At 46.7% G+C, this 25,329-nt stretch overlaps 1 protein-coding gene across 8 annotated transcripts in view; it reads left to right on the top strand.

Moving 5' to 3' along the window:
- Farp1 (FERM, ARH/RhoGEF and pleckstrin domain protein 1) overlaps positions 1-25,329 on the top strand; it is a 259,842-nt gene that overhangs the window by 143,887 nt on the left and 90,626 nt on the right. For all 8 annotated transcript variants that reach the window (XM_046454767.2, XM_046454766.2, XM_046454771.2 and 5 more), the window contains one exon: positions 17,135-17,239. In XM_046454767.2, coding sequence (XP_046310723.1) covers positions 17,135-17,239 — 105 coding nt within the window. The remainder of the gene's footprint in view (positions 1-17,134; positions 17,240-25,329) is intronic.

Below are 25,329 nucleotides of genomic sequence, written 5' to 3'. Positions count from 1 at the left end.
CTGTTATTTCTCAGTTGCTCCATTGTAGAAGAAAGTTCTTGAAGGATACCTTTTAAGGTATCTCAAATCGGCATATCCCTAATTATTAACTCTTTACTTTTAAGAAAAACAGATCTTAAAAAGCAGGTCTAATTAATTTTGCTGTTATATAAATAAGCAAAACATCTCGATTCTCACATACTATTTGCAGCTAACTTTGTTCAGTCTTTAGAGGGAAACACTGACTTCTTTTCCAGAACTCAGAGCCCCATAATTTTGCCTTCCTGTTGAGTGTCAATAGTTTCTTAAGCCCATATAAGGAAGTTAGCTTCAGAGCAATTAAATCCTCGAGAACCAGAATAGAATGTAGTCATCTTTATATTTATAACAAATGTACATTCTGAGTTTCTGTACCACTGAACTATGTCTAAAGAGTTTCATGACTTGGTTAATATATTGAATACACCAGGAAATTTTTCTCCTAAGGTCTGACTTCAGGCTTAAGACAGTCTTACCTCATTTCATCTGAAGACTGAGTCTTTGTAAAAGCCTGGTTTAGAAAGTGGCTTCTCACTTGATTTCCTTCATGGTTATATTTGTAGGTTGGAAAGAAAAAAAAAAAGTCCCAGTTCCTCTCCCACTTTATCACGCAGCCTTTCAAGAAGGAAATCCCATTTTCATGAGGAAATCTTGGCACCTCCAAGCAGGGTGTGTGTTTTGGCAACACGGACAAGCCAAGTCCAGCTCTTGCTGCACCGGTGCATGGCTCCTTATGTAAGATTGATTTTGTAGTGTGTAACCTTGGTATTTAAAGTTTTTGCATTTCATTTATAACTGTCTGCAAGTCTTTGCTGCGCTGAAATTGATGATCCACAATTTGAGTCTGAAGAGCTTGATAGAAATGTGATTTGACATTTTCTGGAAAGAGTTTACTTTTTACTTTTTGAAATGATCCTCTTAGCCTTTTCTAATGTCTGCAGAAGGAAAAAAGTGTTGGCTACAATTCTCTGAAAAGAAAGATGGGACACTCACGGGTCTATTTTCTGTGATGAAAACGCGCTGACCATACCTGCTGTGTGCCCAAGCTTCCTTAGGGAGCCTCTGTCTTCACAACCCTGTTCTGTGCAAATTCCTTTCCTTTCCCCTTTGCCTTTGGCCATTTGGAACAAAGCCTCCTTTCCCAGGGCCTTTGGGGTACTGTTTCTGACCTTAACCATCCAGTGACGACAACACTAACGTACCTGTTGGCCACCAAGACCCCCACTTCTGCCCTAACTATCATTTATGATGGGCATTTGGAGATCTGTTGATTAGCCAAGCCACGAAACTCACTCTCTCTCTTTCTCTCTCTCTCTCTCTCTCTCTCTCTCTCTCAGACATTAATAAAATAATTGAAATTTTGTAGCAAGATGGGATAAAGGATTAAAAGCAGATGTTGTTGAAGCAGTTCTAGACACTGCTGGGAGCCACTGGTGCATTACAACATTTCTTTTGTTCACTGATAAATAATCCATGAAGAAGATTTGTAGAAATAAACCACGAGTCAGACAAGGTTTAGGCATTTGATGTTGAAATAGCAGAAATTATTTCATTGCTGTATTTCAACAACCCATCTCTCCAATAGTACTGAGAACAGTGCTTCTAGGATAACATATTTGTTTATGTTGTTTGTTTGTTTGTTGTACAAGGGATTGAACCCAGGGGCACGTCAAACAGTAGGGTTTTTTCCTATCCTTGTCGATGGCTCTGTCCTGTATGTACTGGCCTTGGTACTTATCTAGAGAATAAGTACTTAAAAATGAGGGCTCCTGTCTATCCCATCAGCTTGTTGATTAATTAAACACAGGCTGGGCTGATTCCTTTAGGAGTAAACAGTCTTATCACACTTTCTTCATTGGTGAACCAGTGGTGACTTCAGGGTTAAAGGTCACCGACTGCAGGAGAAATACTGGTCCTGTCTTGTCTTGCTAATCCATTTTGTACTCAGAATCAACTTCCTTAATTCGAAATTACACAAATGTGTCAAAAGGCATTGATCAATTGGAGAGTCACAAACTTCTTGTCCCCATTCCGGGGATTTCTCAAGAGCGTTTATCTTAATATGTGGTAGCTTTTCCATTCAGATCTTCATAGAGCACTCTTATAGAAAGTATTTGTGGCTGAGGATTTTGCAAAAGCAGCATGTTGGTGAGAGTCATGTCTCATGTGTTTAAAAAAAAAAAAAAGAAAGCATACCCCAAACCTGAAGCACCAGGCCCTGAAATCTGCACTGTGCTCTCAATACCAGACAGCCACAGGGCATTGCAGCAGAGAAAACAGAGCGCGTTTATCCTGCTCTTCATAGGTTTCCCTGACAGGCTGGGAGGCACACTGAGTGAAAACGGAGCTGTTAACGACATAATAAATGCTTCTGAAATTTTTCCACTGGGCGATCCCTCAGTAGGAGACTGCTTTGAAAAATGAGTGAAAATTTAAGCATCAAGACACCAGCGGTGGCGCTACTTGTTCACGCCTAAACTCATGAGGGATCCCATCCAATGGCAGGCGCATGGCCTGTCTGTAGGGTTTGCCACTCGTTTCTAATTTTTGTCCCCCCAAATTAAGAAGCCATCCTGGCCTGCCGTAGCATCAGGGCCGTATTCTTTTCCACAGGCTCCATCTTGGAAACCGAATCCTCTCTACATTCTTGCCTGTTTCTAAAACCGCATTTAAAAAAACGACCCAGAATAAGATTTCACACCTTCCCCATTTTGAAGCGTACAGTTCAGCAGTGTTCAGGCTCATGCTGCTGTGAAAATGGAGTTCCAGAACTTTCCATCCTGCAGATCTGAAGGCCTATTAACTCCCGCTTCCCCCACCCCACCACGCTGACTGCCCTTCTGTGGTTTTTATGAATTGTCTTCTGCTTTCTTTTTTACAAACATATTTGTTCCTGAGGCTTCTCCTCATTCAGTGCAATTTGGACTAATCATGCATTTAAGGAGGAGAGAACAATATGCAATTTTCGCAGTGGTTTTTGTGAAATAGAGTACCCAGCGTACACTCAATAGTATATGAAGCTCTAATTAACTTCTTTTTTGGCATCCCTATTTAAAATATGTTCAAGCTGTCTTGCATGGTTAACTAAGAAGTTAGACGGCGGGAAGCAGATCCAAGCTTTTAAAATTAGATCTTTTTGTTGTCTGTGCCAGTCAGAATTTAGTCTTAACTGTCCAATTTCTAGGCAAACCTGGGAACTCTACTTCTTCTTTGAAGGGATGTTTAATTTTGGCCAGATGATTGAATCTGTGTTTCAAAAACAGGCTCATTGTCTTTTGGTATTTTAATTGGGTTTGTTTTAAGCACCACTGCTATTGTTTATAAATTTGGAAAAAAAAACGTATTTAATGAGTACATTACTATTGGTGGAATACCGTCACTCCAAGGAACCTTGACTCTTGGGAAGGGGACACACTGGGCTTTCATTTTGTGCATTTCTTGCTGTCCGTCATCCCTTCAGATTAGCGTTTTGAATGCTCTTTAATTACAGGCAACGTAGAAAGCCTTTGTGTTTTTAAAGGTAGCCCTTATGGCTTGGCTCTGTTTTTTTGAGAAACATCTCTGAGTTTTTCAACAGGGCATTTCTATCCGTGTTGCTACCAGGTCACTGTAGGCTGTCCACGGTACTAAATTTACTTTATAATTGGGTGGGATCCCACGGACACTGCATCATCTCCAGCCGGGCTCTCGTCCTACGCTTCACACTTGCCGTGGTCTTCCCGCTGCTCTCTGTGAGCATGGCGGTGTCCCTGGAAGGGATGGCTGCTGTGTGTCCTGCTTCAAGATAAGCTCTGCACCAAGGGGGCTCAGGCTGATCCTGACCACCCGGAACTAAAGCCTGTATGAATTCACAGCAGAGAGTGCAGAATCCCAGGCATCCTGCTTACCAGGCATCGAAACAGTCCCCCAGGAGCAACCCAGGTGGCCAGTGAGCCAGCTCAAAAGGACCTGAGCTTTTGGGTAGTCAAAAGTACTGAGTCACAAAAAGCCTGCCCTTGTCTGTATGTTCACAAACTCGGTCTGTTCCCTGAAGCCTTCTCGGGGTGAGGCAGGCCACGTGGCCACTTGCTGTGATGTGACTCATTCACTATGCAGGATGGATCTTCCTATAGATGGGCCTTTCCAAATGTGGCTGTCATGTGACCGGCAGTTCAACATGGCTCCTTGTCAGTAGAGTGTCACCCTGGGTTTTGTCATTTTTCCTTTAAACGTTTTTCCCTGTGGTGGGCCTTTTGATAGTGGTGTGCACTGGTAGCATTTTGAAGATGTCAAGTCTTTATTTCAACAATTTCTTGAAATAAAAATATATTCTCTCACTGGTGTTAGAATCTTGATCCCACTTTCTACTTGCTTTTGTTGAAGACTGTGCTATTCTCACTATGGAATTATGGCTTTGGAATTATTCATTTGTCCACATAGCAAAACCTTCTCTGTCTCATGTTGTTCTAGTAACAAAACAGATGAGGATTGGTGTCCTGGTGGAGAGTGCGTCCCAGCAGGGAAGGACAGAGGTGGGCAAGGAGCATTAGGAAATGTATTGTTCTGAGTGTAAGAAAATGTAGGAGAAAGGAAAAACGGAAATATTGTGGAATAAGAGGGATGGAAGTGTGGGCCCAGATTGCAACTTAGGGTCAGGCCTATCGAGAAACTGAAATTTGAGCCAAGATGAAGAAGAGGTGAGAAAATTGCCCATGAGTATTTCTGGGCGGAGAGTTTCAGCCTGTATAAAGGCCACGTCCTGCATAGAAAGCAAGATCTGAGTAGAGGAGTTGACATATCTGATTTAGTGAAGGTGACTGTTTCTGATAGAGGAAACTTGAGAAGTATTTGGAAATTGTTGATGTAATAAGTCACACACAGGGTAATCGTAAGTGATGGGTCGAACATAGGCAGAGAAAATAAAGGAACAAAAAACCATCCATCCAGGTACTCAAAGTGAATTTGAGAAGAATGGCATTGAAGGTCAGAAGCACAGAGTCCCAGTTCCCAAGTGCCATGAATGTTTGTGGGTGTGGGTGTGACTATTCACATAGGCCTGCAAGGCTTTTTACGTATGGGGCACACAGGATGTGGGTGCTTTGAAGTTTCCAGGTGAACCTGATTTATAGAGTCCTATTGGAATCATTATTATCCTGGAATTAATTCTCTAATTAAATCCTGGCATGGAAACCATAGTGCACAACGGCAGGCCATCTTATTTTACAGAACAGTGGTGTTAACACCTAAGAGTTTTTAGTGTTTTTCCAGCTTGTAGACTGAATGGATTCCACTTTCCCTCCCCTTCCCTCTTCTGTATCCATTTTCTTACTCCCCAATCCCTCATCAGGAGATGGTGACAATAAGAGAAGTACAAGCTTTATTTTATAGTGGTTTTAAAATGTAGGGATGTTTAAAAATACTCAGGAGTTTTCATAGTTATTGAGAGTTAGAGATTTAACATTGATTGAGCAAGATGGTGACATGTGTGCTTGACACTTGGGTATTTACCTCATTCAATTCTGACAACCACTCTTTTAGAGATTTATCCTTATTCTGCTGTTAATATGGGGAAATCGTACCTAGGTAAGGCCATTTATCTTTCCTCGGCTGTGTAGTTGGTGGGTAGGAAGCCAGGCTTCCCCATTCAGTGCTGCTCCCAAACATAACCGTATGCGCCTTCATATTCAGGAGTAACAGCTTCCTACATTGAAAGGATGTAAAGGTTAGCGTCCATTCATCTTTCTTTATGATGGAAATATTTATGTTGTGCTTGGTTTTCCCTCACCCCACAATTGACCGTTCCTTTTAGCAGATTTTTCCATATTTTTGGATGTGCTTTCCTCCAGTTTTTGTTGTGATAAGATAGACGTAACATGGATTTCCCATCTCCACCGTTCTTCAGTGTGGTATTAGTGCACATTGCCATTAACCATCACTACTTTCCATCTGCAGACCTCTCTTCATCTTCCCAAACACAGCTCTGTCCCTTTTAAGCAATCACTCCCCGTTTTCCACTCCCCCTAGTCCCAGGCTGCTACCTTCTGTCTCTGTTGGATCTGCTTGTTGTACTTTCATTCTGTGCTTCTTTGTACATTTCTTTTCTCTAAGGCCAGAGTTTGTGCTTAGATTAATTTGAGCTTTCTAGTTTCTCAAAGAAAGGTAAGTGCTAAGTTTTTGGTTAGAACTCTGACTTTTTTGTAGATGCACAAACCTTAGGCTGGTGCCCACCTCCTCTTTCCCTCACTTCCATGGTTAACAGTGTATTAAACCTGAAAAGACATGAAAAATAAAGATGTCTTTGTCCATTTTCTGTTGCTGTAGTAAAATAACTGAGACTGGGTCACTTATGAAGAGAAGGAGTTAATTAATCTGACTCAAGGTTCTGGAGACTAGGAAGCCCAAGAACACGGTGCCAGCATCTGTTTAGCTTCTGGTGAGGACCTTGTACAGTGTCATAACATGGCAGAGAAGCAGGTCAAGTGGGCCCTTGCTGTAGAGACAAAACATGAGTGGGGGATTGGCTTTATGACAATCTGCTCTCTCAAAGACACTGATGTGATTTTTTTGTTTTTGTTTTTTGACATCAATGTGTTTCAAGGACCTAATCACCTCTTCGAGGCCCCCCACACCCCAACACTGCCACATGGCAATCAGATTTCAACATGAGCTTCGGAGGGGATGAGTCATGGTCCAACCAGAGCAAGAAAGTATTTGTTTGGCAGGTTTTCTCTGACGCCAGAGCTGAGCGTTCTTAAAGGACCCTGAAAGCTGTGTTTTCTCAGCTTTGGATTTGATTCATGTATTTTGAATTTAAAAGCCTTTTGCATAAAAAAAAAAAAAATTAAAAGCTCCTTCTGAGATTTGAAAATATATTCCCATTTTCCCTGCTGACTAATTGAAAACATGTTTAAGATGTTTTCTGCAGGGAGTGTCTAAACAGAATAATCTTTCTTTCAGTCAGTGTTCGCAGAGATTGGTTCTGAGGAAAAGCTGTGTTGCTAAGATAAGGTAGCTAAACCTCACCAGCACTTGAAGGAAGATGAGAGCCAGGAACCACAGTGTTATTTTACTGACTTTGCTCTATAAAAATTTTCACCCTTCTGTTCAAACACTAAATCAACAAAATATCTACTTCCCATCTTACTGTGGAACAATAATTTTGGAGGCCAAGTGTGTGATATCAGGTGGTGTTTTAGTTTTGTTTTATTTTGGGGTTCTTTTTTTCTTTTCCCCTTTCTTCAGAAAATTCATTTTCCATGGACTGAATGCACTTCTGTGACTTGGATTGAGCCCGAGGAGAAACGAGCCAGGAGGGAGCCGGCCCTTTCCTAGTGTGGTCCTGGTGCAAGGCTCCCGAGCTGCCCCAATCTGGGTCAGACTTGCCTTAGTCATTCTTTGTGAGGTATTTTATTTGCTGCCTATTAGACACAGCCCCAGAGTGTCGAGTGGGATTTTTTGGTATTCTGATAAATTTTAGACTTTTAAATCCATTTTTTCTACACATTATCAAAAGATGATGAGTCAGGGGCAGCGCGCCCACCACCGTGAGCAGCTGAACTCTCCCATACATGGGTTGGGTTTCTCTTTTCTTTCTTTTTTCTTTTTCTTTTGCTCACTTCCTACTGGGTTTATAAGAAAGCAAGAGGAATCACACACACACACACACAAACACACACACACACACACTCTTACACTCAGTCTGCGCAAACTCTTGGAATGAAGAAAGAGGAAGAAGGGAGCTGTGTCCAGACACCGTGGTTGTGACATTGCCACCGTGGCTATGACATTGCTGAATGACAGCGAGGGAGATGAAAGGGCCCATTCTCTCCGCGTCCTGGAGTCGGGGACTCTGAAATCCAATCTGAAGTGTGTTTGCTGAGGGTTCTGAACGCTGGGGCTTAGTGCTGGGGAACAAGGAGACAGTGTGTCCCTGCGGGCAGCCCGGCCGTCCCTAGAGCCGCGGCGAGGAGACAGAATCGCAGGTCTGTGGGCAGAGCCGTGGCTGGCCTGAGCATTCAGCCTCCTCCTCCAGAAAGCCAGCCTTGTTCTGGCTCCCCAGAGCTGGGTAGAGGGTTCAGTTCCTGCTGATGATCGCACTGTCTCCTGTGGAGGGGGGCCACCCGTCTGCTGGGCAGTGCTGCAGTCCTGCTCTTCCTCCTCCCTCTGCCCATTCTCCATCAGTCAGTGTCGTCATCGTCGTCATTGTCATCACTGAGTCCCAGTTACCGTTTTGAGGGCCTGGTGAATACCAAGTCCCGTAATCCCCGTAGCGTGGTGAAGGGTCCCATCCTTAAGGGAACCAAGGCACCAAGAGTAGCTTGCCTCAAACAAGAGTGGCCTTGGACACTGTTGTCCCCAGGGGTGGAACGGCCCATCTGGTGTGGACAGTTGAGGTGCAGGTGGGTCCCCTCTGCCCACGGGTGAGACCCCGGTCACCGCATCTGACCTCAAGTATCCTTACTTGCAGTCGGTATCACTGACCTCCCAGAGAGTGGAGGAGGCAGGGAGGCCCGGCCTGGCTCCTGATGTGGTCAAGCTCCCCGTGACCATGCTTAGGCCAGCGATGGGCTGGGACTCGGGGACCATAAGATTCCACGGGAGCGGGAGACCTGGGCCAGTGGCACCATAGCCACAGCACATTCCTCACATGTGTTGGTGACGTGGGTGTCAGGGACTCACTGCACAGCAGTCGGTGAAAGGGGACCCAGTGTTGCTCAGGACGTACGGTAGGTGATGACGGCAGCGGCTGCAGTGCTGGCCTGTGTGTTACTGCGCAGTGCTGTTTATCACTTGACAGGACGATACTTATAAAAAGTTCAGTGTAGGACCAGATGCCAGGCTGGGCCCGATTTCTCTTGTCTTGAGTTAACCTTCTGATACATAGTTCATCATGACCCTCCGAGCCCCAGGCTACACACACACACACACACACACACACACACACATGCCTGGGTGTGCTCTGTGATGTCTCCATGACCGTGACGAAGTCGCCGGACAGCACCTTTCTCCGAATGTCGTCTTCTCATTGAGCCGTGATGATTGCATTCAAGAAGTCTGTGACGTTCTGATTTTTATGTTTTAATCTTCCTTTCTCTCCTAACTTTTAGAATCATTCCTGCTTTCCAAAAGTTTCCAGTAATTCCTTTGGGATGAGATTTACTCATTAATTCTGTGACATACGTCGGGCCTTTTCCCGTCTGAAGAGTTCTGCGGATTTTCCCCGTGTCCCACTTGTAGGGCTTCCTCTCCTGGGTCTTTCTGGGCAGGAGTCAGGGGATCCCAATTCTGGGATCTTTGGGGGCTCTCGAGGGCGGGGGGGTGCTGAATGTCTAGGGGCCACTGTGCGTTCCCGTCTCTCCCCATGGCTCTGGTTTTGAAGGGAGTTCCCAACCTCGCTGTTACATTTTCCAGTGAAATTTGTATTTCTGCTATGCTTTCTCTCTCTCTCTTTTTTTTTTAAATCTAAACTACTCCTCATTAACCAAATATTCCTCTTTACAGTCTTCTGGATTTGAAGTTATGAGCTCTTAGCTACATGAGATACAAACTGCAGTGTTTCTTTGTTTTGTTTTATTTATTTTTTATCCATACCCTGTGTTATCAGACACACCTGGAGTCCCCCACTTCTGGCCTTCTGGGGAGTTCTGCATAATGTGGTTGCTTCCTATGGCTGAGCCTCTCCCTTCCTGATTAGATTTTGGCTTCCTCTTCTGTCATTTTCCAGAATTTGCAGGAAATCTCTCCCTTGCTGTCCCTCTCTCATTTTCTCTTTCTAGGAATTCCTTCAGGTTTTCATTCTTTGTCGTTTTAGCGGGGTCTGGGGTGGGGTGGAGATGGCTGGGTGTTCCATTTGCTATCTTTAGCACAAGTCTGACATGATTTTCCTAGTTTACACGAAGCCTGGCCGTGGCCGTGTGCTGATTCTTCTAGGAGAGCGGCATTTCCAGCAGATGTGTGGGTCCTGAGAGCTCCTCCAGCTGCTCCCCTCGGACTTCAGCAGCTGTGGTCTGTGAGCTGGGTCTGGCTGAGCAGCGGGCAGGCCGGGCACATGGTGGGGATGCACTCTGACTGGGATCCAGCCTTGCTGCCTCCCTGGGCCCTGCGGGTCTCAACAGAGGTGACCTTTGGTTAGAAAGGACCTCGTGTGGAACACTGTCACAGTGAAAAGAGGGACCTGGTCACGGAGGGCAACAAGTGACCTCCCCTACTGAGCCTGCCGTTTGTGGGTGCGTTTGGTAATTGAGGCCCAGGAGTGGAAGGCCAGGGTTGTCCTGTCAGTCCCAGTGGTGTTTTGTTGTCATCTATTTGAAGGGGACAGTGCTGAAAGTGACCGCCCTGTTTGGCCCCCGCATGGCGGAGGGCTGGGGAACAGTTTCCTAGGACGGCCGTGACGCAGCACACACAGGGGGCTTCCAGCAGGGGCGTGTTACCCCACCTTTCTGGAGACTGGAAGTCTGAACTCAAGATGTCGGCAGGCCGCTTCCCTCTGAGGCTCCGGGTGGAACTCCTGGCCTCTCCAGCTTCTGGGAGGGCTGTTGGTCCTCAGTGTTCCTTGGCTTGCAGCTATGTCACACTGTCCTTGTCTCCTCGGTCACATGATGTCCTCCCGGTGTGCCCTCCATCATCTTAGAAGGACACCACTCACGTTGGTTGAGGGCTCACCTCCTGGGGTCCTTAATCTCATGACCCCTGTAAAGACCATTTTTCCAAATGTGGTCTCAGCTGCAGCTCCTGGGGTGACGAGGGACACATGTCTTGGGAGGGACACAGTGTCCGCTCTTCACGTCTGCTCCTGTTGAGGTTCAGACTTGTGTGAATCCGGGATGGAAACCAAAGCGAGAGACCACAGGGACACCAGCATCGCGGCCTGCCAAGGGCCCATGTGCCAGGGCCCATGTAGCCAGGAAGAAGAAGGGGATTGTGGGGACAAGATGTCCCCTTCAGGCACACCCCCAGTGACCTGCTTCCTCCAACTAGGCCCCAGCTATACTACTCTCCACCACCTCCCAAGAGTGTCCTCAGCTAGGGACCAAGCCTTCAACCCGGGAACCTTGGGGGACATTCCAGACTCAAACTGTCACAAGCTGTAAGAAAATCTATGACATAGTAATGCCCTAAGATCAGACGGGTTGAGGGTCAGTGGATTATAGCACTGCCTTCTAAATGTGTGAGTAGGAAAAGAGGGCAAGGCACTTGCAAGAAGCCGTTCCTTCTGCTGGATGAGTGGTTGTCATGGTGATGTGGATCCCCAAACAGAAAAAAGCACTTCTAGAGATGGCCCTCCCGAACCTCGGCAGAGGCACATTTTGTAAACGTCCAGTTTTCTGTCTATGGGGTAATTTCTGAAAGGCAGAGCTTCAGCTTTACCAAGAGGCTATTAATTATTTAGCTCTTTGAGGCAGTGGGGCAAGGGGAGGGAGAATAGACCCCCAGTCTACAGGAGAATATGTCCACATTCTTTTAGAAGTGAAAAAAAATATGTTCCTGCATGAAACTTGATGCCGTAGAAATAACTTAAAGGCATAGGAATGGCTCAAAGGTCCAATGAACTAAAGCAACTCTGACCCAGGGTTCGTACCGGCTGGAAGCTGGCCTTGGCCGTGCACCCCACTTGGTATGCAGAGCACAGTTCCTGGCCTTCCCCGGGAGAGCCAACCTCCGCCTAAGTTCAGCTTTATAGGACCCCTGCAAAAAGCCACCCTAAAGCAGAGAAAGCTGTACAGACACACAGCTCGGAGTCAGCAGCCTTGTTTGCATCGTAGATTAAAATTCAGATGCTTCTGGGAGCATGATTAAAAGCCAATAAGAATAAAGCGATAAAACATCTGATCACATAGTCTCACTAATGACTGGTTTGTTCTCCAAAATGAAACACTGCGAATATTGTTGACCTCCAGTAAGGAATGTGCGCCTGGAATCTCACGATCAGGACGGGCAGCCTGCGGAGCCTGCTGGACTTGGTTTCTTGGAGGCAGCGTGAGCCTTAAGGATCCGCCCTGCCCCCCAGTACAAACACCCAAGAAGATGGGGACATGTGAGAAAACACACATTTGCTGTCGGATCTCTGTCATGTCAGATCATCACTGTCATATTCAGGTTTTCACATGATGCCTGTGTAACTGGTGTCCCTTCCTCATGCATGAGAGTCTGAGCACCAGAAGGTCTGTGGGTGCGGGGCTTGTGTGCTTGTAAGTCACTCTGAGACATGCGCTTGCAGAAGCTCTTCAGGGGGTCTGCTCTGTGTTCTGCCACCCTTTCCCCACCCAAGTTTATTAACCTGTTTACAGGCCTTTTTTCTTGTTGAAGGCCGCAAACAGCTAGTCAATGGGTCGCTTTTGATGCCGTCACTGGCGTCCAGGGCAAAGCCTGCCCCGAGGTGTGATTGTGGTCACTTTCCAGAATGTTCATCTCATGCCTTTTTTGCCAGACACGTGTAAAGAAGGTCTTTATCCCAAGAAATATTAGCAAATAGGCAGGACGCATGCTTTCTCCCTCCGTAATGAGGTTCTATCTCAGTATTTTTCTAAGATCTGATGCAAAGAAAATGGATTCTTTCTTTGCTTCTTCTTCTTTTTTTTTTTTGCACTAAGGATTGCAGCCAGGGGTGCTTAACCGCTGAGCCACATCCCCGGCCCTTTCTATTTCTTATTTTGAAACAGGGTCTCCTTAACTTGCTTAGGGCCTCACTAAGTTCCTGAGGCTGGCCTTGAACTTGCGATTCTCCTACCTCTGCCTTCCAGGTCATTGGGATCACAGGCCTGTGCCACCACACCGGGCTGTTTTCTTTCTTATTCTTAGAAGGCTAACGTCGTGAGTAGCCTCTGGTCGTTTCTCAGTGTGAGCCCCGGCATTTAGTTACTGTTTCCCACTTTCCCTAGGTATTTTCTATTGTAGTTAAACATACAGAACATAAACACGACCCATTGTGACCATCTGGAAGTGTGCAGCTCGGTGGCATTCATACGTGGACACTGCTGGGCAGCCGTCACCACTGTCCGTCTCCAGCACTCCCACCCCCACCGCACCATTAAACGCTAACATCCCCCCTGCAGCCCCTGGGAACCCCATTCTGCTTTCTGCCTCTATGGATGTCACACTCAGTCACTGCATTTAAGTGACCCTTTGAGCTGGCTTAGTTCACTTAGTGCAGTGTCTTCAGGGTTCATCTATGAGTCACATGCACCACAGCTTCCTGACTTTTTAAGGCTGAGGAACATGCCACCGGGCACGTGTTGCTATACGTTGATGTGGTTTGTCCCCCGAGGGCTCCTTTGTTGGAGGTCGGTCCTCAGGTGGTGGTGTTGAAGTGGTGGGGACTTTGAGAGATGGGGTCAGGGGGAGGTGCTCAGGTCATTAGGGGTGTGCCCTTGGAAGGGATCGAGGAATTTTGTGGAACCCCTGACTTAGTTCTCATGAAAGGGTTGCTGTGCAAGAGCAAGCCTGCCACTCCCCAGCCTGCTCGGGTCCCTGTCTCACAGTGTGCTCTCTTGTCCTCTGTTCCTCTCACCTGTTGGATGTCTTCTGCCATGAGGCTTTGTCGGTGCCCGCTGTGCCTCTAGGACTGTGCGCTAAAAATGCCTCTTTTCTTTAAGCCACCCAGCCACAAATACTTCATGAGAGTAATGGAGAACTCAGTAATAAATATGCATCTACTACCTCTCGCTCATCAGTTATTAATCCACCAGTGCATATTTGGGTTTTTCCATCTTTGGGCTCTTTTGAATAATGCTGCTCTGTATATGGGTGTGTGAGTATCTTTCAGTACAGTGCTGGCAGCTCTTTTGATACTATACCCAGGAGCAGAATTGCTGAATCATAGGATGATTGATTCCATGTTTAATTTTTTGAGAAGCCACCATACTGTTTTCCGTCGCGGCTGCATCATTTTTACAGTCTATGGTGTGATTTGTACAGAATAACTTTCAGAGTGAAGTTCAAGGACTCATTAAAGGCAAGAATAGCTCTTCTTAAAGGACGCGGAAGAAGCCCATTCCAAGCCTCCCTCCTCTGAGATGCCTTCTCCAAAGCCGAATGTTGCCTGGGTACGTTGATACACCCAGATAGTTTTGTGTCAGTTCCTAAAGGAAAGGGAAATGGGGTCCTGATCACATCATGGTATCATGATATCCAGAGGCATTTTAGGTTGTAGCAGCTCGGGACACTTTGAGATATTAATGCCAAGTCCATTCCGGTGACATTTACCTAGAAAACTGTCAAGTCCGGATGCATTTAAGCCTTAGAAATGCTTTCTAGTGATCCTATGTACTGGCTTTTCTTATCTCTGAATATAGCTGACATTCACAGGACAACTCATAGAATACTTTATAGGCATCTATTTTATAGATAAAATGTAGGGACTATAAAGCTACCATTCAAATTCTAAGTTAACATCCCCGTGTTTAAAAATAAATTCAGTACCATAAAAAATCGTTTTCTATATCCATTCATACAAAATAATAAATCTGAAGAAAAGTTTTAAGGATCAAGACCAGCTTTGTCATCTATTAGGTAGATGCCAAGCATCCGTTTCAAACCCTTCCTTGTGCAGGGAACCGTCACTGTGGTGCTTGTCTCTGGCAGGACAGAAGTAGCATTCACAGTGCTAAAGGAATGAGCAGGTCCAGTCTCAGCACAGCCTGTGTGATGACCAGGGTCCGCTCCACACCTTCACGAATCTCTGCCGGCTCAGTAAGGGACCCAGTTTCGATGGTAACTCTCCTCCGTCTCCTGTGAAGGGCTTCGTTTAACACCCTGTGCATAAAGACATCCATTGTGTATTGATTTTTTTTCTGCTTGTTTAGATTTCCAGTGTTGAACTGTGAAATGTCTCATTTCTCAGACTCTGTAAATCGAGATGAAGTTATCAAATTCCCTTAGTTCCAGGAATTCTCTGGGAAACGTGGTGCCTGCCAGCTGGGCAGATATTGGTGCCTCATTTTTGTTCACAAATAGACAATGTCGAGAATTGTGAGGAAGAGCGTGAGAGTGGGAAAATAATCTTATATAGTATAGGAGTTCTTCTATCATTTTTTTATTTGGGGGCCTATTTTTATAATGTTCTTATTCACATCTACAGATTTTACTGGGGTTGCTGGGATGAGAGGAGGTCCTAGAATAAATAGCTGTGCGTAAGTTAGTCATGTAGGTCTTTGGAGGCAGGTGTGAGAACTTGAACCCAGCACCAGGGACTAGTGTGGGGCAGCTTTCCCGCTGTGTCAGCCTTACTGGGAAGTGCCTGAACATAGTATGTCTGCAACAGGACAGATGGTACACCAAAGTGGTGGGAAATAAGATCAGCGACCAGTAATCCATGGTGCTCTGTGTCCATTCCCTGGATAAGTGAGCCTGGGCTTGGGAGAGAGTTTGACAGGGAAGAATGGGGGTCACAGGCACCCACGAGTTACTCCTGCCACCTGCACATGGGAAAGGACTCTACCATCGAGCTCTACAGCCTGAGTGGAGATTACCCACCCTCAGGCAGCTGTGAGAACCTTCCAGGTTTCAGTGGGTGGGATTACGAAGTGGCATCTGCTTAAAAATAAAATAAATAGTGCGTGGTATTGATCGCAAAAGCATTTTTATTATATTGGCCCCTCTGGCTGTCCCATCCTCCACACTTGCCGTCTGTCAGTCTCCCGGGTTGCTAAATGGCTCCTAAAAGGCTCTGCTCGTCTCAGAGAAAGTATGAAACCAGGAACTGTGGACAACAATGACTTTAAAACATTTTTCTTCATTTTTCTTAGGATTCTAAGCTCTTTAAGGTAGAAATTGGGTTCTTATATTTAATGCTCCTTATTCCCGTGAGTAGAATTGACATTGATCTGCATGAGTAGCAGGCACTGGTGGAGTGCCAGTACTCTGCTCGGCCGTGGGAATATAGAGGTGCATAAAGTAGCCCCAAATTCATTGAGGACACAGACTCAGCTGGGAAGAGGTAACTTTCATTCATTTGTGCATTCACTGATTTCAACCAAACCGGTTGGCCTTTGGGCATTGTGGATCCCAGGATGATTAAAATACGGCATTTCCCTCCAGCGTGAGTACAATCTAGTTAACACACAAGACAAAGCCAGAAAGCATAAATGCTGTGGAGGAGAAGAGAGGCTCGGGGATGTGATTTCAACTGTTACCAAAAAAGTCTTGGACAAGACTTAAAAATTTACGTTCACGTAAAACCTGCCCACAAGTATTTATAGCAGCTTTATTCATAATTACCAAAACATGGACACAACCAAAGGTGCTCTTAAGTAAGTGAATGTAGAGACAAACTGGAACATTCAGGCCACGGAATATTATTCAGCAGTAAAAAGGAATGAGCCATCAAGCCACCTAGAGACACAGGGGAACATTAAATGAGTGTTACTAGGTAAACAAAACCAGGATGAAAAGCCTTTGCGTTGTACCATCCCAGCTACATGACTACATGAAGGTAACTGTAGAGCCAGGAGGAAGATCCGTGGTTGCCCGGAATGTGGAGGGATGAAAAGGAAGAGCACAGAGGATCTTTAGGGGAAGCTGGTTTCATTCAGTGGACCTGTTCTGTGCGACCCCATAATGGTGGAGACTTGTCTATACGTTGGTCAACGCCCGTAGAACTTCACAGCGCGAAGAGTGAACCGCAGGAAGAGCTACAGACTTTGGGTGACAGTAATGTCTCAATATTGGCTCAGCAGTTAGAACAGATGTGCCATACTGCTGTGAGACATTAGCAACAGGGTCACTGTGGGTGGCATGGAAGGGGACTCTATTTTCTATAAAACTGCTCTAAGGGCTGGGGATATGGCTCAGTTGGTAGAGTGCTTGTCTCGAATGCACAAGGCCCTGGGTTCAATGCCCAGCACCAAAACCAAACAAAAACCTGCTCTAAAATCAGTCTACTATTGGAAAAGGGAAAGAGGGGTGCCCGGGATTGGGGTGGAGAGAAGGTGGCAGAGATTCACCTTTAAGTTTGGGGATGGCAGGAGCAGGCCACAGAGGTGTGGCTGGGCCTGGCTCTCAGGGTGGCGTGGCGGTGGATGGTGGCTAGCTGCACAGACCTGCAGATCCGGGAACTGAGAGGGCTCCTTAATGGAGGAGCCCTGGTGGGATTTGGCTGCTGCCCGACTCGAGGGTTAACACCTGTTGTTTCTGTTCCCAGCAAAGAGCTCCAGGGAAGGTGTTGCTGGACGCCGTGTGCAGCCACCTCAACCTCGTGGAGGGCGACTACTTTGGCCTCGAGTTTCCTGATCACAAAAAGATCACGGTAGGAGACGCCAGTTAACGTTGCTATTTTACTGTCTGTCCATTTTGCAAGGGGCAAGTGACGGTACGTCTCCTCGGTCACGCAGAAGTAAACAGGAAAAACACCAGAAGGCCCTCAGTAATGTTTGAATGCATACATATGTCTCTCTTTGTGTGTGTGTGTGTGTGTATGTGTGCACGCGTGAGCGCGTGTATCACCAAAATATAATTTCAAATGCATGATGAAAGTAACCCATGCACATGGTCAGCGAGTTCAAGGAGGACACGAGGTGAGCTGTCCCTCCCGCCTGGGAACATCCTTATCTTTACAATGCACAGATGTGAGGAAACAATCGACAGTGACCTGCACTCCCCTCACTGGCAGGGGAGATTTCCTTCTCAGCATGTCCAGCGCCCTTCCTTCTTTTTCACAGCTGCACATATAATTTGCAACTTCCAGTGTCCGGGATTCACAGCTTTGCTTTTTTTTTTTCTTTTTCTTTCCTTCTTTTTTTTTGAAGCTATTAAAAATGAAGCCACAGGGAACATATTATTGCAAGATTTCTATAGGTTCAAGTCCAGAGGCCTGGCATTGCCCAACCTATAGGTCCAACCATTTTAAAGTTGCTAAATAAATCAGATTGTCCTTTGGAAAACAAATCTCACTGTTCTGAGTCCAACATTTAGAGTACGGTTTCCTGCTATTTTTACCTGCCTTGTGTGACGGCACTTTCTGGAGGCTGTGTCCTGGTCCACTGTTTGTCAGTCACCTTCCTTTGCAGGCTGTAAGGTCCCTGGCTCTGCTTCTGGTGATTCTTTCCCACGCACCGAGGACCTGGTCCCAGTCACCCTCCTGGCATCCAGTGATGAGCAAGGTGCGGGGACCTGGTCTAGTCACCCTCCTGGCATCCAGTGATGAGCAAGGTGCAGGGAACCTGTGCTCCAGGCTGAGTCACAGGCCACAGGGGCATGGGACAGGTGTCATGGAGGGCTGCTGGGCAGTGGGGGCAGCAGACATTGTGTTCAGGAAATCCTTCCCAGTATTACCAAACCGAGGTCCAGGAGCCCGAGGGCCTGACCTACCAGAATGTTCCAGGGAGAGGAGCACCTCATGGACAAATACCAGAAATCAAGTGGCCTCTTCAGGAACCTGCAGACAAGGCAGAGTTGAGGGGTTGGGAACGGGCAATGGCAAAGATGGTGACATGGAAAGGTGGGCAGGGGGCCAGGGGGCAAGGGCTTTCTGTGCCATTACTGTCCAATAGGACAGGAACCGCCTACATAATTTTAACTTTTCTGGTAGCTATATTCAAAAAGGCTTAAACAAATCAGTTGAAATTAATTTTAAAACATATCTAACAGCATATACCATTTTATCCGTAATCAGTATAACTACGAGTAAGGTGTCTTCCTATTAAGTCTGGTGTGCATTCGACACTTCAGCCTCTCCCTTCAGCCTGGTAGGATTTGCTGTGCTCGGTAGCCGCGTGTAGAGGGGCCTTTGTAATGGACAGTGGTTGCCTGTAGTCAGGGGCCACCCAGGTAACAGGCCAGTGAAGCTGTTCCTGTACTCCAGAGGGAAGTGGTGTGGTCTGATTTGCTCTAGAAAGACCACAGTAGCCAGATTGGAATAGGACGAGACTGCAGCCCAGAGACCTGCAGGACACACCGCCATTAGGCAGGAGGTGGACTGGCCAGAGGCAGGGAGCACGGAGGGTGGGGGATGGGTTCCAGAGGCCGAGGCCGAGGGAGGATGTGGTTGAGGGCACCACTGGTTGGGTGATTGGGCTCAGGGCAGCTCGGCTGTGGCCTTCACTGTCTGGATCACAGTGGCCCTTGCTGGAGAAGGAGAGCTGGAGGGAAGACCCTGCCCAGGGGAAGATGACGAGCCTTGTCAGATACGGGCAGCGGGAGGCTGGCTGGTGGCGGTGTCTGATGGGCGGGACCAGAAGGCGGTCTCCTGGTAGAGGACAGGAAAGAAACCGAGCAGAAGTCAGGCTCTGGAATCTTGGGATCCTTGTGAATATCGATCGATACTCTGAAACTGGATGGGAGGGAAGGTGAGGAGAAGGGGCCGAGGGAGGAGAAGGCACAGCCCTCAAAGGAGGTGCAGACAGTAGAGGGGGAAGGGTCCAGATGTGGGGGAGAGAGCCTCCAAGGACGGAGCAGGCAGAGGAAGGCACTGACTCCTGCCCCAAGTTTGCCCGGAGCCAGCGGGGCAGAGCCAGTCTCATGCATCTAAAAGCAACTGCAGGTTGTGTCTTCTCTACTGTGATCACCTCCAAACGCTCCGTCGCTTTCCAGCATGTTCCACGAATCTTGGCTTGCCTGACTCCCACCCCGTCTTCTCCTGAAGCCGCAGATGGTCGCCGCAGACCGCAGCAGACCTGTCAGATCTAAGTCTGCATTCCCCCCTTCACCTGACAGCTGATCTGGGCTTCATCACGTGACACTGTGGGAGAAACGTGAGCTGATGTGTCAGGTGGCAAGAGGGGCGTGGTTTCCATTCATTAGCTTGGGAAGAGAGGACCACAAACCATCACCACGTGGCAGGTGGATGTCATTCAGAACATTGCTTCATAAGCTTATTTTATATTGAAATAATAGTTTTCAAAACTTCCGAAGCCATGTTATCTGCTTATTTCCGACAAGCCTGCTACATGCCTGCCGGCGTCACTCCAGCTCCGAGGGCTTTCCTGTTCCAGTCTGTCTGTTCCATCCAGGGGACGCTGCCTTTCCAACCCGAAGTCTCTACTGACATCTGCACTTTGCAGCTCAGGGTTCTGAGTCTAGGGACTGTTCCCCACCTGGGCCTCGAGTAGGCAGACCTGGGCTCTAACTGTGTTCTCCTGACTCCAGGTTCAGGCCCTTTTCTGCCAGCCACGGCGGGTGCTTCTCTTTTCCTAGGCTGACTTTTATCAAGTTTTTATCAGACTTGATTTTTATGGTTTATGATATTGCTTAGGAATGGGCTTAACTGTAGAATAAAGAAAACCCCATTAATGACTTAAAGAAAGAGGTGTTTATTTTCCACATGTACTATAAATAAAAATGCAGGACTGGGGATGTAGCTCAGTGGTAGAATCCGTGCAGGCCCTGGGTTCAATCCCACCAAAAAATTTATACCAATAATAAAAAATATGTGAGCCAGTGCTGGGGTTATAGTTCAGTGGGAGAGCGCTTGCCTAGCATGTGTGAAACCCTGGGTTTGATCCTTGGAACCACACAATAACTAAAATAAAGGTATTATGTCCATCTACAACTAAAAAAAATTTTTTTGAATCTGTGAGCCAACCCATGGCCATTTACCACATGCCAGAGTGATATAGTCCCAGGGGCTCAAACATGACCCAGTCCCTTTTCTCATGGAATTTATATTATAGAATGGGCATCAGAAAACTTTTTAGAAAGAGCCACATAGAAAATACCATATATATAATAATCTAAGGGCTCTGCAGCCACAAGATCTCAGCAGTAGCTATTTAAATCTGTTGCCGTAGAGTACGAGCAACCATAGGCAATGTGGAAAGGATTGGGCATAGCTATGTTCCAAACTTGATCAAGTGGGAAGCTGTAGTTTGTCAACACTGTCTGAGAGAGTGAATGGCCATTAACTAGGTTACTCTTGGTGTTTCACTGGTGAAATTCAAAGCCCTTTTCTCTCTCTTCCTCTCTCTCTCTCTCTTTTTTTTTTAAATTTTTATGAGGAATCCCATTCTTTAAGAGATTAAGTCTTTGCGAAGTCTACGGTCCCTGGTCGAGGGGGTTCAGGCCTGTGCTCTTGGTTGCCATTCCATTTTTGACCTGGTCTCTGTGTTTTACTGTGTGTCAATTCTGGAATCCCAACCTGAGAGCTGATTTCATTTAATTGGAAAAACAAGTTGTTTTTGGAGTATGGATCTGTGACATTAGAGGGGACAGTGTACTTACTAGAAGGGGTACAGCTGGGGTCCTATCTGTGTTTCCTGACCTGGGTGCTGTTCTGTGGGTGCAATCCATTTGTGAAAATTCAGTGAGCTTTACAGTTGTAACGTGTGCCATGTGTGGGGATATAGGTGTGTGTTCCATGAAAATTTACCCCAAAATGCACACTGCAGCAGACCCCATGGCCAAATGCAGAGGTGGGCTGATGGGATCTGGTTGGGAGTTTCTCATGACCAGTCTTGACCAGATAAACTGAGGAAGAACAGCTCACGTGTGGGAGTAACAAACACTAGTTGTGTTTTCCCTCTGCCCAGACAAATTTGCTTGGGAATGCGATATTTGCACCTCCACCCGGGATGCTGGGAAGTGCCACCTTTTAGCCAGGTGATATAACAAAGCAGTTGAAATTACACTGTGGTCAGATTGCTGGCGCTGACCTTGCTGGGAGCCTCTTAGTAGCAGGCAACTGGGCTGTATTGCTTCAGCCCACTGAGCCTCACTTAGTAAAATGGGAGAAACAGTGCCCGGCTCGGGCAGCTTCTGGAAGGATCGCATGAAATAGTATCTGTTCGCCTGGGAGCCCAGTGTATGGGGCTTGGTAAGGAGTTCAGAAAGCATGAGTTATCCATCCTCATGGTTATCCAGACCACAGGAACTCTGCCATCTTGCCGCTTCACGCATACAGGGTAGTGGTGTTGGCCAAGAGCACAGTGCTGTGAGCCCGTCTCCAGAACCTGTCCATCACGCAACCTGCCACTCTGCACCTGCTGAGCTCCCCGTTTCCCTCCTTCCATCCCCGGCACCCACCACTCTATTTCTAAGAATTTAACCCCTCATGTCCCTGGAGTCTTGCAGTATCTGCCCTTCTGTGACTGGCACATTTTACTCAGCGGGGTGCCTCAAGGTTTGTTTATATGACAGGCTTCCACTCTCTTTAACACTGAGTGATATTTCCACTATGCACACACTGCATGTGTGTGCCCAGTCATCTGTTGATGGACACTTGCCTGCTTCTCCCCTGTGGGCAGTGCTGCAGGGACCACGTGTGTGCCGTCACCCTGATGTGTAACACCATGTGACCGTTATCTTTGCCAGGCTCCACGCAGGGGCTGCTCCTGTGCTGCCCAGGTGTGAGGCCACCTTGCAGGTTCTGCCCATTTCTGTGAGTGTGATAGGTGCGAGCGAGTCCCAGGTGGTACGTTGTCGAATTGGGCAACTTGACTTCTGGCTCAGCCTCTCTCCCTCGCCTCATCCTTTCTGTTCCTAGAAGAACTGAAGTCAGAGCATCCCCACCCCCAGCCCCGCTTTGTTGGCAGTGCTGGGTTCAAAACCAGGGTCTTCCTGCTTTGCCTGGCATGCACCCTGCCACTGAGCCACACCCCTACCCAGAGCATTTTTCCTAGGAAGGATCTGAGGAAGTTTAAGGAAAATATAAGCACTTTCCAGTCTAAGATGTGTTTCTCAAGGTTGCAGTAAGCCAGTGGTGATTATTAGATAATCAATTGTGCTCTGCCCTGATTAGACTCATCCTGTGCCTTGCCAGGCTGCAGAGGGTGTTGCTGTGTCTACAGCAAGTTGGGCCTGCTGTTGTCCTTGGGTCCAGGAAGCTGTCCCTACGGAATTACTCCACAGAACAGAAAAGTCTTTTAATCAGCTCTTTTTTTTTTTTCTTTAATGGATTGGACTTTTTGTGCCAGAAATGCTATTGATCCTAGGAATCAAGACCTGTATTTAATACACCAGCTAATTGGTGAAAGGGCTGAGGGCCAGAAACCCATTGAGTTGTTTTAGGGATGAACTCAGGGAACAAATCAGAGAATTCTGTCTAAACCGACCTGGTGGGATTCTTGATGAAAACCAGACACAGAAGCCTGAAGTTGAGTCCAAGGAGAGGAGAGAGAGCTCCGTGGAGCCAGACTAGAGTGTGGCCAAGGGGAGAGGCCTCAGGACACCTCTGCCCTCGTAGGACAATAGCAGCCAGAGACAAGGTGGAAGGGAAGGAGTGGGCTGCATTCTAATAAGACTTCATTTAGGGCCGCAGAAAATTGGATTTCATATAGTTTTTATATGTCACAAAATGTTATTCTTTGGATTTTTTAAAAAGCACTTACAAATGTGAAAGCCAACCTTTATTTCTAAGCATTACCAAAACAGGTTTGGCTCCTGTGGCCTGGTTTGCCAATCTGCCTGATGGTATTCCTCTGAGGGAGGCATCCTGATGTCCACATTTTGCAGAGAGCAACTTCAGAGAAGCACCCGCCCACCCTTAATAATGAAGTGTGTGGCCTTGATGGACACTCAGGCTATCTCAGCCAAAGCATATGTTCTCTGCCACCTTTCCATCAATGTCTGCATCTCCAAGAGCCACGCAGACATTCCCCGCCGAGATCATCTCAGCCACGAGAGAAGCATTCATCTCGCCTGCCTGGCGAGGAGACTGGAAGAGTTCTGCATTGTGACCTGTGACTGTGTCTTCACATTCACTTAGTCACTGAGCAGCCAGGCAGATTCCTAACTTTCTTGATTTTTTACTTTATCTGAAAATGAGAGTAATAAATGACCAATTTACATAGGTATCGTAAGGATTCATTCAAGTGCTTTACAGTGATGATCTGAGCGGGGCTCGTGGTACATGGTAGATACCTCCTTAATTCCATTATTCGATTCTTGTGTTCCAACTCAGAAGCCCCTAAGGCCAGCCCGCCAATTTGGTGGGGGGCAGTGTTGGGGATTGAACCCTGGGGCACTTAACCACTGAGTCACATCCCCAACCCTTTTATTTTTTATTTTAACACAGGGTTTTGCACAGGGCCTCGCTAAGTTGCAGAGGCTGGCTTTGAACTTGTAATCTTTCTGCCTGAGCCTCCCGAGCCACTGGGATTACAGGTGTGCACCACCGTGCCTGGCAATCCAATTTTTAATTAACAGCATTGCTCATGGGTCTGATAAGATAACTCTGGTTTCTTATAAATAAATACAGGCAAACTCGGGAAGAGTCATTCATTTTCTGTGCTCCTTTGGGCAGAGAGGAAAGTGTTACCAGCTGCAGGTGTGCTTTCAAGGTCATGGAAGCTGTGGCTACTTGGTGACTGGTGTCCCTTGCTGTTCTCTTAATTTATGCACACTCACAATCTCTGACCTCACTTCCTCCCTGGGGTCTAACTGAGGACATATGAGGGGAGAAGAGGCTCTGAGGAATGGCCCAGGTGTAAAGATGAAGAATATTGCAGGACCAGGGGCAGCCGGAACATTCTGGAAGCTAGCAGAAGTGAGGGTGTCGGGTGTTGGTTACCATGCAGATCAGCATCATGTGACGGTGGCTGAGTTGATGAGGCAGATCCCCAGAAAGGCAGAGCTCCCCTCAAACAAGTACCACACACTTTAAAATCTGTTAGGAGGGTAGATCTCCTGTTAAGTCTTCTTACGTCATACAAAAAAGAAAAAAAATAAGTAGCCGTGATAGCCAAGTGACATCCTTTGAAATGTATTTTTCAAAGGTAATGAATGTTAACAAATGATTTAAAAATAGGTAAAACTGGGTAGTTCCTGTTTTACTCCTGCAATGCCTGAGGTCCTTGTCTGAGCCCTTCTTAAAACAGAGAGCCCAGGGTTAACATTTCCCTGCAGGTGATGGCTCCCTCAGACCCCAGACACAGCTTGTAATATTAAGTCTAAGCTTTCTTCCAGAACTTTCCTGTGCATACATCTGGGATATCCAATCCTGCTTAACAAATTGATACGCAAATACCTAGGCATAGTTTGTACCTTATTTGATTTTGTGCTTTAGTTTACAGATCTGTCTTTAATTTCTCTTGTACTTAAGACTTTCCTTGTAAATAAAAATATATCATCTAATTTTTTAGTTCAAGTTTTGTTCATGGATTCTTTTAACATGCCGGTGTCGTTGGCAGCAGGGGCAGGGGAAGTGTGGGTTCTCGGCTGGTTTGAAAGGGACTTATGAGCATAATGAGCTGTTATGTCGGGCATGGTCCTGGATGGACACTAGTTTTGACAGACTATCAGGAAGGACATTCTTCAGTCAATGGGAGGAATTTGAATATAGTCTGAGTATTTGATGTGAAGAAAGTTTACAAAATGGAAAGGTAAACATGATTGGTGTGGAAAGAAGATTATAAAACAATCTGAACTCATTTTGGGGTTCCCCCACCACCCCAGTGCTGGGAATGG

The sequence above is a fragment of the Marmota monax genome, unplaced genomic scaffold, assembly GCF_021218885.2.
Source record: "Marmota monax isolate L192 unplaced genomic scaffold, Marmota_monax_Labrador192_F-V1.1 WCK01_AAM20220418_F8-fsc00026, whole genome shotgun sequence".
NCBI lineage: Eukaryota > Metazoa > Chordata > Mammalia > Rodentia > Sciuridae > Marmota > Marmota monax.
This window is presented reverse-complemented; position numbering and strand designations above follow the sequence as displayed.